The sequence below is a fragment of the Lithobates pipiens genome, unplaced genomic scaffold (genome assembly GCF_037356315.1).
Source record: "Lithobates pipiens isolate NorthernLeopardFrog02 unplaced genomic scaffold, aLitPip1_a1.2 Scaffold_18, whole genome shotgun sequence".
NCBI lineage: Eukaryota > Metazoa > Chordata > Amphibia > Anura > Ranidae > Lithobates > Lithobates pipiens.
Window position 1 is genome coordinate 601,567,123 of NW_027507758.1, and position 13,451 is coordinate 601,580,573.

A 13,451-nucleotide genomic window follows, 5' to 3' on the forward strand; every position below is an offset into this window, starting at 1 on the left:
AAACTGAGTACCAATACTTTGCAATGCGATTTGCGTCATTTAAAAAAAACAGTTGGCGCAAATCGCACTGCAAAGAATCTATTTGAACATGAATGTGGTGCAATTCCTGTCCAAATCGCATGTGATTTTCCCCCACTGCTCCTGTGTGTGTGTGTGTGTGTGTGTGTGTGTATATAGAAAGAGAAAAGCGCCATCTAGTGGGCAGTTTATTCAAAATGTTAGAACTTACAGTACAGTACATATGTGGCCAAATATAAAATCTTCATAGGTGTCCCAGTCCCTTCAATGATAGCTAATCGCTGGAGGTGCTCACAGGGCAGGAGAAGAAGTTCCGGGACCCCATGGGTATAGGGTGGAAGCGATGTTAGCCTGGGGGCGGACCGCCTCTACATCTCCAGCCCTGTGATCTCCGATATTTCAAAGCACAGAGATCACTGCACAATCACATCAGTCCCTGCCTTAGAGGAGAGTATAATCTAAAAATCTGTTAACTTGCTAGCTATAAGAGTCTTCAATTGCCACCCCTGGTCAACTGCATGCAGCCTACTTGGTGCCATGGGAATCTCCTCTAACAACAGAGACCAAGCCCAACCAGCATGACTTTCCTGGGTGCTCCAACTTCACCCAGGCTTCAGCCTTTCTCATTAAAGTTAACAAGCTGAGAGTGTAAATCATTGAGCTGTATCCCTCTATAGTACGTAGCAGTGGAGAACTGTGCATTGTGGGGGCACGGGTTCCCCCCCCCACGACTCCTCTGCCACCCTCCCGATTCATGTGCCTGGCCCCTTTCAGGACGCCGGACACATGAAATACTATTGCGAGGATAGATGGGGGGTGTGTATTTTGAAGCATGTTATTAGAGCCAAAGGCTCTAATAGGCTTCAAAATAGGGTGGGCTTGGGGTGCAGAGCACTGCGTCCCGATCCCACCCTGTTGTGTGGCATAGCGAATTAATTTTCACTATTATCACACTAACGTTCTTCCCTGCAATCAGCAGGCAGGTCAGTGAGACCTGTCTCCCGAAAGGCCAAAGCACTAGGCAATCCTATTGCATGCCTAATGCTTTGGTGGAGGCAGCCGTCGCTTCCCGCCACTACAGAGGAGGAGGAAGCCCCGGTAAGTGCCGTGGGACCGGCCACGCGTGTGGGGGTGGAGGGGGGTTGGGTGTTTTAGTGAAGTGACAGCCGAACCGGGGAACATGCCCATCAAATGCAGTCAAGCGCAAGTGGCTGCATTTGATGGGCACAAGTGGCTGCATTTGATGGGCACAAGTGGCTGCATTTGATGGGCACAAGTGGCTGCATTTGATGGGCACAAGCGGCTGCATTTGATGGGCACAAGCGGCTGCATTTGATGGGCACAAGCGGCTGCATATGATGGGCACAGTGGCTGCATATGATGGGCACAGGGAGGCTGCAATTGATGAGGGGGGGTTTCAGTATTTTTCAGTTTGTTTGCGGGCCCCCCCCCCCATTTTGAGCACCAGTCGCCACTGGTATATAGAAAGAATTGAACTCTTTCCTGGAGAATGCCAAACCTATATTGCAGGCAAAGCCTCTTTTCTGGATCTGGCCATAGGGCATGCACTGTAGGATTGGACAGTTAGTAAACTCTGACAATATTTCCAGACTACAATGATCTGTTAATTGTTTTTATTTTTACTGCAAGTGGAAATGTCAGAGAGCTTTTGTATTGATAATAGGGCTGTTATATGGTAGGTCACTGTGCTCTCCTGCCACACGATAGAGGGCCGAGTCATCCTCCTCTACATAACGCACAATGCTACCCCATACATAATCCAGCCTTCTTCTGACTGACCAGAGACGAGGCCACAACGACCAGTTCTTTGGAAAATGGTGACGTGCAGCACTAGGGTTCCCGTTTTAATCCTGGCCAGAATGCTATCTGCATGGAGTTTTGCATGTTTTTCCTCTCTAATCACATGCTGGTAGGTTAATTGGCTTCTGTCTAAATTGGCCCTTGTATGTGTGTGTGTATGCATGTAACATAGGGACCTAAGAGTGTAAGCTCCTTGAGCCCCTGTTCACACCGGTGCAACTTGTCATGTGATTTGACTGGTCGAAATTGTATGACAAGTCACACTCTATAGTCAGCAATGTAACTGTTCAAATCGGTCCGACGCTGACCGTACAGTGACCCACTGATTTGAAAAAAAAACTTTGGCACTATTTTTTGCAATTTCAGGTGCGACTTGCATCTGTGCATGAAGTCACACAGATGTCAGCCAAGTCACACCTGAATTCGCACTGACCTGCGGCTTTGAAATCGTGCAACTTCAAGTGAAGTCACACAATTTCAAAGTCGGATTTGCTGTGAATGTGGGGCTAAGGGCGGGGATTGATGAGAATGTACAGTATGTAAAGGGTTGTATAAATTGTTTGCGCTATACAAAATACCTTACCTATAGTAAAGAATGTTAATTTTGCTTGTCTACATAAATATTTAGGGTGTACTCCTAAAAAACAAAAAACAAAAAAAATAGAAAGCATAACTAGCCTTTCTTCTGGTGCATTTGTTCTGTGTGAACTGGGCAGAATCCAATATTATCAGGCTATATCCTCTACTGGTTGACTGTTATTATATTAAAAAAATAAAAATAAGAAAAGTGGTCTGGGAGAATACCACATTATGGCCACTAGATGGAGCCGATGATCATAGGAAACTATGATTTATTTTGTATAATCATCAGCTCCATCTAGTGGCCATAACTTGGTATTTACGTGAACCACTTTATTTATTAAAGTATTCAAAATATGCCTGCTCTTACAGTAAATAATCTGCAATAAGCCTACTCTTATAGTAAATAGCACAAAAAGAAACCCTTACAGGCTAAATTACGGACATTCATGGTACCAATTAAATAAAATGTCAAAATAGTTCTTTTTTTTTAAAACAAAGTTAAAATTATGTAAACATCACATGAAGATACAGAATTATACCAAAAACATGTACATCACACATAAATTGTAATATTCTCTAAATTATCCTCATCAACCCTTCTGCAGCCAGGTGATGAGTAGCTTGCTGCAACTTCTTTGGTTAAAACTCTTACAGTAAAGAATCCTCAATATGTCTACTCTTACAGTAAAGAATCCTCAATATGTCTACTCAAATAGAAAAATGTTCATAGCCTCACTACCCTTATGGTTAAGAAACATAGCAGGCAATAATTCTGATGAATGAGCTTTCATTTTATGTACTACACATCCCTGGCGCATTCTAAACTAATAGCACTGCTATCCCATGATTGCCATCCTTCCCCTCACAGGTGGTGAACCCATCCTTCCCCAACCCCCGCAGACGCCTTCGCCTCCGAGACCTGGCTGAGAGAGTCATTGACGCCCAACAGAACGAGCAAGAGCTGAACAAGCTGCTGAATGAGGCCCTCCTGGAGAGAGAGACTGTGCAAGTGTAAGTTATTGGCTTGTATTATAACTAACCCCCGCCCCAGATCTTCATAACAACTACCACCCCTCAGACCTTCATAACAACCCACTTCCACCCAGAGCTTTCACCAGTGGTTGACAAATTACGAGGTATAAGGGGCCTAAACTGACCACCAGGGCATGCTGCCAGTGCAGGACTGGACTTTGCACCCATTGCAGTTCCCTTTGCAACGTAGCACACCTAGGCGCCATTCTTCTGAAACATTTTTGTTTAGTAAAACAGACCTTGCCTAAACCATAATCCAAAAAGAGCTCACATGGAGACTGTGTTGTCCAAATGAACAAATTGAACCTTCTAGTGTTTGAACCAGTGTTCAAGCAGTATGAAATGAGTGAATGCATGTCATAAATGCATTGTGGAACAGATCTTCTTCAGATCCAGACTGCCATGGTCCTCTTCATATGAAGAATATGAATGATGGCGTCATCTTTAGTCAAATTTGGCCAAAACAGGCCTTCTTTTAAGCCCTGAAGATGGGGAAGGCTTTTCCCCTAAAACACATTGGTTGTATTTGATGTCCTTAATCAATAAACATTTTATACCAATCACTAAGCTAGATGACTGTCTTTGCTAAGCACTCCTAACTCCATACCCAAGAACATTTCTGATAGATGTGACACTTCAGACTTAACAGTGATTTGTTTGATGTCTCTCTTGTCTGCAGCTTAAAAGGGAAGTACACCTACCGCCTGTCCATGAGGTTCATCAACCCGGAGATGGAGACTCGTTTCTCGGTGGAGAAGGAGAAACAGAGCGGGGCCGCCTTCAGCTGTTCCTGCGTGGTTCTGTTCTTTACCGCTGTTGTTCAGATGCTGATCGATCCCATGTAAGTCTATAGAGATGATGTCAAGGGTTATTTAACTAATATTTAAGGGTTCAGCAGATGCTGGAGATTTAAAACCCTTGACCATATCCCCTCTCTTGCAGACTCTATTGGTGAGATTTTTGCAGAGCTCCTGGGTCTGCACACCTGGTACCCACCATCCCTGCACTGAGGGGTTTCCACCATCCCTTCTCTGAGTTACTGGGTTTGCACACCTACTGTGGCCATTATGAAGGGTTTCTACCACTTCAGAGATGAGTTCCATGGTCTGCTCACCTACTGTGCCCATTAGAAAGGGTTCTCACCATCCATAAGCTGAGTTCCTGGGTCTTCTCACCTACTGTGCCCATTTTACAGGGTTCTCACCATCCCTAAGCTGAGTTCCTGAGTCTGCTCACCTGTTATTCACATTATAATGGTTCTCACAATCTCTAAACTGAGTTCTTGGATCTTGACAGCTCAGCACCCATTATGAGGGGGTCCCATTATTCCTGCACTTAGTTCCTGGGTCTACACACTTGCTGTGTCCATTATGAGGGTCTCCCACCACCTGCACCTGCAGATTATGAGGGGTTCTCACTATCCCTGCAGTGAGTCGCTTAGTTTGCACACCTGCTGTAACAGGATTAGAAAGTATGGTAGGGAGACCTCACTGTTTGAGTATCCAAGCGGCAAGCCCACTGGGCCCCCTTATAATTGAAATATAAAAGATGAGCTGGAACACCAAAAACTCAGGACTATGGTGGGGAGACGTTACTGTTGAAATAACCAAGCAGGAAGCCCACCAGCGCTCCCCATAATTGAAACATCAGTTTTTAGTTTACTACTTCAGTCCCAGTGTTACCATGCCTCATCTGTACCTATATCTGGTCTGTATATAGCTAAAGTCTTCATTCAGAAACAAATGGGTTTTGCTTGCAAGAGAACACTACAGCCTGGAGATGGTGTTTAAAACTGTAACTGCTTGATGCACGTACACGTATAGAATTACAAAAATAAAAATAATAATTTTAAATATACACATATATTTTTGTTTTGATTTTGTGTGTAAAATCAAATAATTAATGATTCGTGCAACTAAAGAAGCTCACCCAGAATATTGTCCAGGATATCAGCAGTGCTAATTGGTGTGGGAAGTAGGTTGAAAGAAAAGTGTAACAATCAGTAGGATGACACCAAGGGTGATGACAATTCTACACAGATTGACCTGGAAGTAAAATTTCTGCTTTTGCAATAAATATTTTGTCCTTTTTTTTTTTGTTTTTAGGCTGGTGGCCAACTATGTGACTTTTGTCATCGGTGAAATCCTTCTCCTGGTTCTCACCATCTGCTCATTGGCAGCCATATTTCCCAGGGTAAGAAGAGACTTTGTCTAAGGCAGTGGTGGTCAACTTTTGTGCTATAGGGGGCCTCAAGTGCGGCTCCTGACATCACCAAAGGGGCCACACATAGTTATAAGTGAATGTATTGCTACAGAAAAATGCTACAGAGAGCTGTAGAGACTAAAAGACTAAAGATATGCAATATCAGATGGTTAGAGACTGCAGGCTTGTGACAAGTAATTATCAGAGACTGCAGTCATGGTACAAGAGATGGTCAGAGACTGCAGACGTGGTACAAGAGATGGTCAGAGACTGCAGACATGGTACAGAAGAAGGTCAGAAACTGTGGACATGATACAGGAGATAGTCAGAGACTGCGGACATGATACAGGAGCTGGTCAGAGACTGAGGACATGATACAGGAGCTGGTCAGAGACTGAGGACATGATACAGGAGCTGGTCAGAGACTGAGGACATGATACAGGAGCTGGTCAGAGACTGCAGACATGATACAGGAGCTGGTCAGAGACGGCGGACATGATACAGGAGCTGGTCAGAGACTGTAGACATGATACAGGGGAAGGTCAGAGACTGCAGACGTGATACAGGAAATGGCCAGAGACTGCAGACGTGATACAGGAAATGGCCAGAGACTGTAGACGTGATACAGGAGATGGCCAGAGACTGCAGACGTGATACAGGAGATGGCTAGAGACTGCAGACGTGATACAGGAGATGGCCAGAGACTGCAGACATGATACAGGAGATGGTCAGAGACTACGAACATGGTACAGGAAATGGTCAGAGACTGCAGACATTGTACAGGAGATAGTCAGAGACTGCAGATATGATACAGGTCATTGGTACAACACAAAGCATATCCTAACTCAAAATAAAAAATGTAATATGTTGCAGCCTACCAGTCCTTGGGTGTGATTGTTTTCCTCTGTCTCCATAGGCAACGCTTTAAAAGCCTTTGCAAATTGCCAGTTTAGAGTAACACAGGAGGTCTGGCGCTAGAATTATTGCTCTCACTTTGCTGTATCTATTGATTTAACAGGTTATCAGTTTAGAATTAACAGTGAATTTTTGCTCTCACGCTGATGTTTCCTGCACGCCAATACCTCACGTGTGTGGCGCAATTTATGCTTCCATACACATGCTTGTCTTATGCTGTATGTATGAACAGGAGTGTGTATGGGGGGTGACAAAAGTGCTTTCAAATATTTATTTTATATAGTTTGTACACTTTTTACATGTTTAACTTTATTGCTATCACAGGGGGGCTGACAAGCTACCAATATGATAGCTTAGGGTAGGTGAGTCTTTATGGAGACATCAGAGTCCTATTGTCTCCCCTGCCATCCACTTCTGGGTTCATTAGTCACCAGAGGAGCACTTCCTGTGGGAGACATCAGAGTCCTATTGTCTCCTCTGCCATCCACTTCCGGGTTCATTAGTCACCAGAGGAGCACTTCCTGTGGGAGACATCAGAGTCCTATTGTCTCCCCTGCCATCCACTTCCGGGTTCATTAGTCACCAGAGGAGCACTTCCTGTGGGAGCCGTTTTGCACAATCCCAGGCTCCTCAAAGGAACAGAGAAGTCAGGGAACCACTACTGGCACCGCCAGCTGGGGGCACACCTTTGAAGACCCATGAAAGGGATCATGTGGCTCTAGAGCCATATGGATTACTTTTATCTGAAAGGCCTTTGCCAGCTGAAAAAAATCAATTACAAGCTCACGGCATTTACCCTGGTTTCCGGTCTTCTCTTCTCCACCGCTGGCTGATCAGGTGGCTCTAGAGCAGTGGTTCTCAACTCCTGTTATTATCTTGGGGAGATGCAGACTAAGATACTGCAATCTCTGAGCAGCAAATGATATCACCTGTGATATATTTCAGTTATCTTGCAAACCTGGCCTGTTAGTGGGTCCTGATGACAGGCGATGAGAACCACTGCTCTAGAGCAACCTGGATCACTTTTATCTGAAAGGCCCTTGCCAGCTCAAAAAATTAATAGCTAACATGTGGCATTTACCGTAGGCCTGGTCTTCTCAGTGGAATGGGAGTCCTCAGGAACCACCGCTGGCACTGCCAGTTGCTGAGAGGTTGGGGGCACACCTCCAGAGACGCATAAAAGTTATCACTGGATTACTTTTATGTGCTGGCTGGTGGGAGGTTGGGGGCACACCTTTAGATACACATAAAAGTGATCAGGCCCCCCCCCCCGACACAGTTTAAACCCAGATACCAGACTATACCCCTAACCTTATTCCTGGCTATCAGTATTGTTAACACTGTTTTAGAATGTTCTTAATTGTTCACACCCTGCTATGTAATATGTATCTAAACAATTGACTCGCTCATTGTCGGATCTCAATGTATGACAAAGTCTACAACCATTCTTATGTTCTCTTTTATTTTTTAAACTCTTCAAAAAAAACGATTGAAATGGAAAAAAAAAAGATCAGGGGGCTCTAGAGCCACCTGGATCACTTTTATTTGAAAGGCCTTTGCCTGCTGAAAAAATCTATTACAAGCTCATAGCATTTACTGTGGTCCAGGTCTTCTCAGAGGAGTGTGAGAGGTCTGGCACCGCCAGCTGGGGGGGAAGTTGGGGGCACACCTTCAGAGACCCATAAAAGTGATCAGGTGGCTCTAAAGCCACTTGGATCACTTTTATCTGAAAGGTATTTGCCAGCTGACAAAAATTCATAGCAGGCTTTTAGCATTTACTGAGGTCCTGGTCTCCATGGAGGAGTGGGAGAGCTAAGGAACCATCGCTGTCATCGCCGGCTGGGGGCACAATTTCGGAGACCCATAAAAGTGATCACTAAATCACTTTTATGTGCCAGCTGGTGGGAGGTTGGGGGCACACCTTCAGATACCTATACAAAATGATCAGGTGGCTCTAGAGACACCTGGATCACTTTAATTTGAAAGGCCTTTAACTTCTGGAAAAAAATCAGTTACAAGGTCATGCAATTTACCGTGGTCCCAGTCTTCTCAGAGGAATGGGAGAGCTCAGAAACTACCATTGGCACAGCTGGCTAGGGGAGAGGCCCATAAAAGGGATTAGGCTGTGCTTGAGCCCCCTAGACCACTTATATGTAAAAGCCCTTTGCCGGCTGTAAGAATTAATACCAAGTTTATGGCTGCATCAGCCGTTTATAAAGGTTACAATGGGCTTTAAATGACTCCTGAAGGTGACCTAGTCTCCTTTCAGCTATCCTGGACCTGTTCTTGTGCCAAACAACCCCATCAAAAATTACCCAAAAAATAAAAACATAAGCATCCTAGGATCCAAACACGCCTAAGCTCAACCTTATAGACCATGCTTGGCACTGGCAGGAAACTATAGCAGCAGGTTCTCCAGGAAGTGGTAGGTAGTGTAGTAGCCCTCCTCTATTGACCCATCCCGGGAAAATGTTGTGTCCTGACTGCACTGGCCTCCATCATTTCTGAGTTACTGACCTGGAATAGATAAAGATCAGGAAAGTCAGACAAAATGTGATCCAGGTCAGTGATTTGGGAGTATTAAAGCCAGCGGACCTGCGTGACAGCCAGGCAACCAGCAGTTTCTAGCATCCGCCATGTTTTTCTGAGCGTAGTTTTATCTGAATCATGATTTTGTTACAATAGCGTCAGGCTTTTGTTTGAATAACATGACTAAATTCATATTTTTTATTTACTCTTTAATCTCTTGTCACTGCGCATACAGTACACCTGGGCTTGTTATCTCATTGGAAAATGAGGAAATTAAAATTTGCACGGCAAACATATTTTGCATAAAGAACAAATGACTGATTCTGTAAAGATATGTTTTCCTATTTTACAGCTGGTGGGAGAGCAACTGTGATAATTAAATCTGACCTCTGGACTTCCCTTCAGTCTTGCACAGTTGCACCGGTTCCTCTCCTGGACTGAAAGGGCTTACTCCGATTTCACTGCACACTGTGAGCTTCTCACAATGTGCATTAGAAGCTGCAGTGAGTCAGATAGACACTGCCTCATTTCCTCCTCTCCAACCTGACTGTCCCTGGCCTGCCTCCTTCACTCATTGGATTTCAGTTCTTTCAATCATGGAGGCTCAGCATTACATGTGGACGTGACCAAGGGTGGTCTGCATGCAAATGACATCCACACATCAAGGCAATTTAATATTTGCATAACTCCTCCCACTGCTTGCATCAGGAGGACTCATGAGAGGAGTACTGAGGCAGTGTGCTGTGATGTTTTCAGGAAGCCATGTACAGCACCATGCTGGCCCTTCCACCAGTTATGATCTGCCTACAAATGCATAGAGAAACACAGGGAGATGTGTAGACCCAAGAACTCAGCACAGGGATGGTGGGAATCCCTCATAATGAGCATAGCAGTTGTAAAAACCTGGGAACTAAGCACAGGCATGGTGGGAACCCCTCATAATGGGCACAGCAGGTGTACAGACCTGATAACTCAATGAAGGGATGGTGGGAACCCCTCATAATGAGCACAGCAGGGGGAAAGACCCCAGAACTCAGTACAGGGATGGTGGGAACCCCTCATATTGGGCACAGCATGTGTACAGACCCCAGAACTCAGCACAGGGATGGTGGGAACCCCTCATAATGGGCACAGCAGGTGTACAGACATGGGAACCCAGCCCAGGGATGTGAGAACCCCTCGTAATGGGCACAGCAGGTGTGCAGACTCAGGGACTCTCACAAAAAACTAATTTCTGAGATGTAGATAAGACTGTCACTTGTATTTTTAATGAGCTTTTATGTTTTTACATACGTGCTATACAATATTTATAGTGCACTACCTAATCAACACCTTTTGAGCCAAAATCTCAGTCCTAGAGAGAACCTATTGTACATAGCTAGTCAGTCCTGACTGGTAAAATTGCATTAAGACAAAGAAGCTGCAGAGCATAGTCACTGTGCAGCACTACTAAAGCATGAAACGGAACCCGCCTATGTAATCAAGGGAAGTCTATCTGCTTACACATACTTACTGTATATTGTAACATTCGTGCTTTGGAGAATGACCTCTCTCTCTCTCTTCTTTTCTCTTTAGGTCTTCCCAAAAAAGCTAGTGGCCTTTTCTACTTGGATAGACAGGACCAGGTGGGCGAGAAACACTTGGGCCATGTCGGCCATATTTATCCTCACCATGGCGGACATTGTGGACATGGTAAGAAAGCTGGGACTTGTCTGTCGAATAAGCGACCATTTTGATGGTGGCCTCGTTTTTTTATTTATTTTTTTTGTTACATAATAGAACATTTATTTGATTTTTTTGATATTTTTACAAATAAAAGTGTTAAACAAAGAACTCAAATATTTATAATGTTAAGAGCAATCACTATATCAGTTTTACTGCAGAAGTCAAACCTTGGCGCTCATGGCAGAGAATAAGATTGATTTCAGTAACTGCAAAGTATTGTAGCTTCCGAAAAAGAAAAGCATTCTATGAATGGAGGAGGTAGACAATTCATCCATTCATCCACCTGTCCTCTGTTCATACTGTACTATAGCTTTCATCAATGAATATCGCTCTATGAATGGAGAGCAGACCTTTCATTCCTATGCCTATCCTCCATTCATGGAAGCTGTACTATAGCTTCCAGAAATGAAAATCTCTCTGTGAATGAAGGAGGCAATCTTTCATTAATCTGCCACCTCCTCCATTCATAGAGCACTTTTCATTGCTGGAAGCTATAGTGCAGGTTCTAATAGTTAATGAATGCAGACCTCCAAGAAAGTAGAGAAAAGTGACTAGTTTACCTTGGAGGGGTATGGAGGACAGACCTAGCTTCCACTGTGTCCCTTGTCAGCCTGTTTGCCCCAACAGGTGCTTGTGGGCATGGAGTTCCATGTGAATGTGTCCCCTGCCTCCTCACAAAGCAGCATTTGGTGCTTGACTGGCCAATCGGTGGGCTTGGCTACATTTATCCTTTATAAGCTCTGACCCAGTAAAGGTTACTGGGTCAGTTAAGTTGCTATTTTGCAGGGAGAGGAATGGATATCAGGAAAATGGAGGGGGGGGGGTGCATGGTAAGTATGTGTGAACATGTTCCTTTACCCTGAAAGTAATTTATGATCTGTAGAACTCCCGGGAAGCCATTAAGATCTGGGTGCTCTGATGTGCAAATAGCAACAAGCTCCTGTGGTCACTGGTCTCAGCAGTTCCCATCCAACTTATTACACTTGTGGTCACCGGTCTCAACCAACCCCATACCACCTTATTACTTCTGTGGTCACCAGTCCTAGCCGACCCCATCCCACCTTATTATTCCTGTGGTCACCAGTCCCAGCCGACTCATCCCACCTTTTTACTCCTGTGGTCACCAGTCCCAGTTGACCCCATCCCATCTTATTACTCCTGTGGTCACCAGTCCCAGCCAATCCCATTCCTTCCTCTTACTCCTGTGGTCAACAGTCCCAGCTAACCCCAGCTTACCTTATTACTCCTGTGGTCACCAGTCCCAACCGACTTCATGCCACCTTATTACTCCTGTGGGCAACAGTACCAGCTGACCCCCATCCCACTTTATTACTCCTGTGGTCACCAGTCCTAGTCGACCCCATCCCACCTTATTACTCCTGTGGTCACCAGTCCCAGCCGACACCATGCCACCTTATTATTGGCCCATTGCTGTGATGCAAGGTCAAGCCAAGGGGCAGGCAGGAGAGATACCCGCCTTGGGCTCTTCACCTGGAGGGATGTGCAAATGGACAGGACTTGCAAGCCATGATTATGGGGGGGGGTGAACCTTGTCCTTTTTGTCTTGGGTGCTCAATGACCTTGTCCTAACACTACTGTGCTGGACAGCCATATTCTCCAATCAAATAAGCAGAAGGTGGGAATGGGTGGCCAGAGACCACGGGAGCTGGTCACTATTTGCATAACCAAATGCTTAACCTTGTTCAGTTGTTAAAGAAGAACTCGGTATGACAGCCAAGCAGCTAGTATTTTTTACAAGCCCGGTAATGGTCTTCTTATATATGTCCCATAATAGGTATTCTTATATCCCTATGAGGAAGTGTCTTTCATGTTCTGAGCTGTGAATGAGAGATCTTAACGTCTAGTCCAATTTCTGGTATCACCAGTTTAATACAGAGTAACCAGTGACAGATAATCTCCTATTGATTGCTAGAGTTGACCACATTTCACACATGTGACGGTTCCTTGTTTGTCCCACAGCTCAGCTGCCTTCAATACTACTCTACGTCCTACAACGTAACCTTACAGTCTGGGGAGGCCTGGGGCTGCGTGGAGAACCCCAAATATTACAGCTACATCGCAGTCCTGGCCCTCATCGCCACCATCATGTTGGTACAAGTCAGCCACATGGTCAAGCTGACCCTTATGCTGATGATCAGCGTCGCTGTGGGAGTGGTAAACATTTATGCCTGGAGGCCGATTTTCGATGACTACGATAGAAAACGTTTCAATGGCTACGTGTAAGAGTCTTTCCTATTTCAATTAAAAGGGTGATTGGCATTTTATGTAGACTTCGATTTGCCCAATTTTTCCATCATAGTTAGATCATTTTTGGAACTATAATATCAATATGAAATAATTATTATCTACGTGACACTATCATTTTTTTGTTGTGATATTGTCATTGAAGAAGGGTTTGAAGCTGACCTTGAACTTGAGGGTTATATTTAAGGGTTATTTTGAGGTTTAGAGTTTGATAAAAAACAATAGGTGGAAGTCTAGAATTAGGTTGAAGTGTTCGATGAAGGGGTTAGGTTGAGGTTTAGGAATAGATGAAAGGGTTAGGTTGAGGTTTAGGGTTGGATGAAGGGATGAGATTGAGAGTTGGGATTTGATTAAAGGGTTAG

At 44.6% G+C, this 13,451-nt stretch overlaps 1 protein-coding gene across 1 annotated transcript in view; it reads left to right on the plus strand.

Moving 5' to 3' along the window:
* Positions 1-13,451, plus strand: part of ADCY3 (adenylate cyclase 3) — a 202,797-nt gene that overhangs the window by 154,310 nt on the left and 35,036 nt on the right. The window contains exons 9-13 of the mRNA XM_077489243.1: positions 3,290-3,432; positions 4,133-4,294; positions 5,559-5,646; positions 10,675-10,791; positions 12,805-13,064. Coding sequence (XP_077345369.1) covers positions 3,290-3,432; positions 4,133-4,294; positions 5,559-5,646; positions 10,675-10,791; positions 12,805-13,064 — 770 coding nt within the window. The remainder of the gene's footprint in view (positions 1-3,289; positions 3,433-4,132; positions 4,295-5,558; positions 5,647-10,674; positions 10,792-12,804; positions 13,065-13,451) is intronic.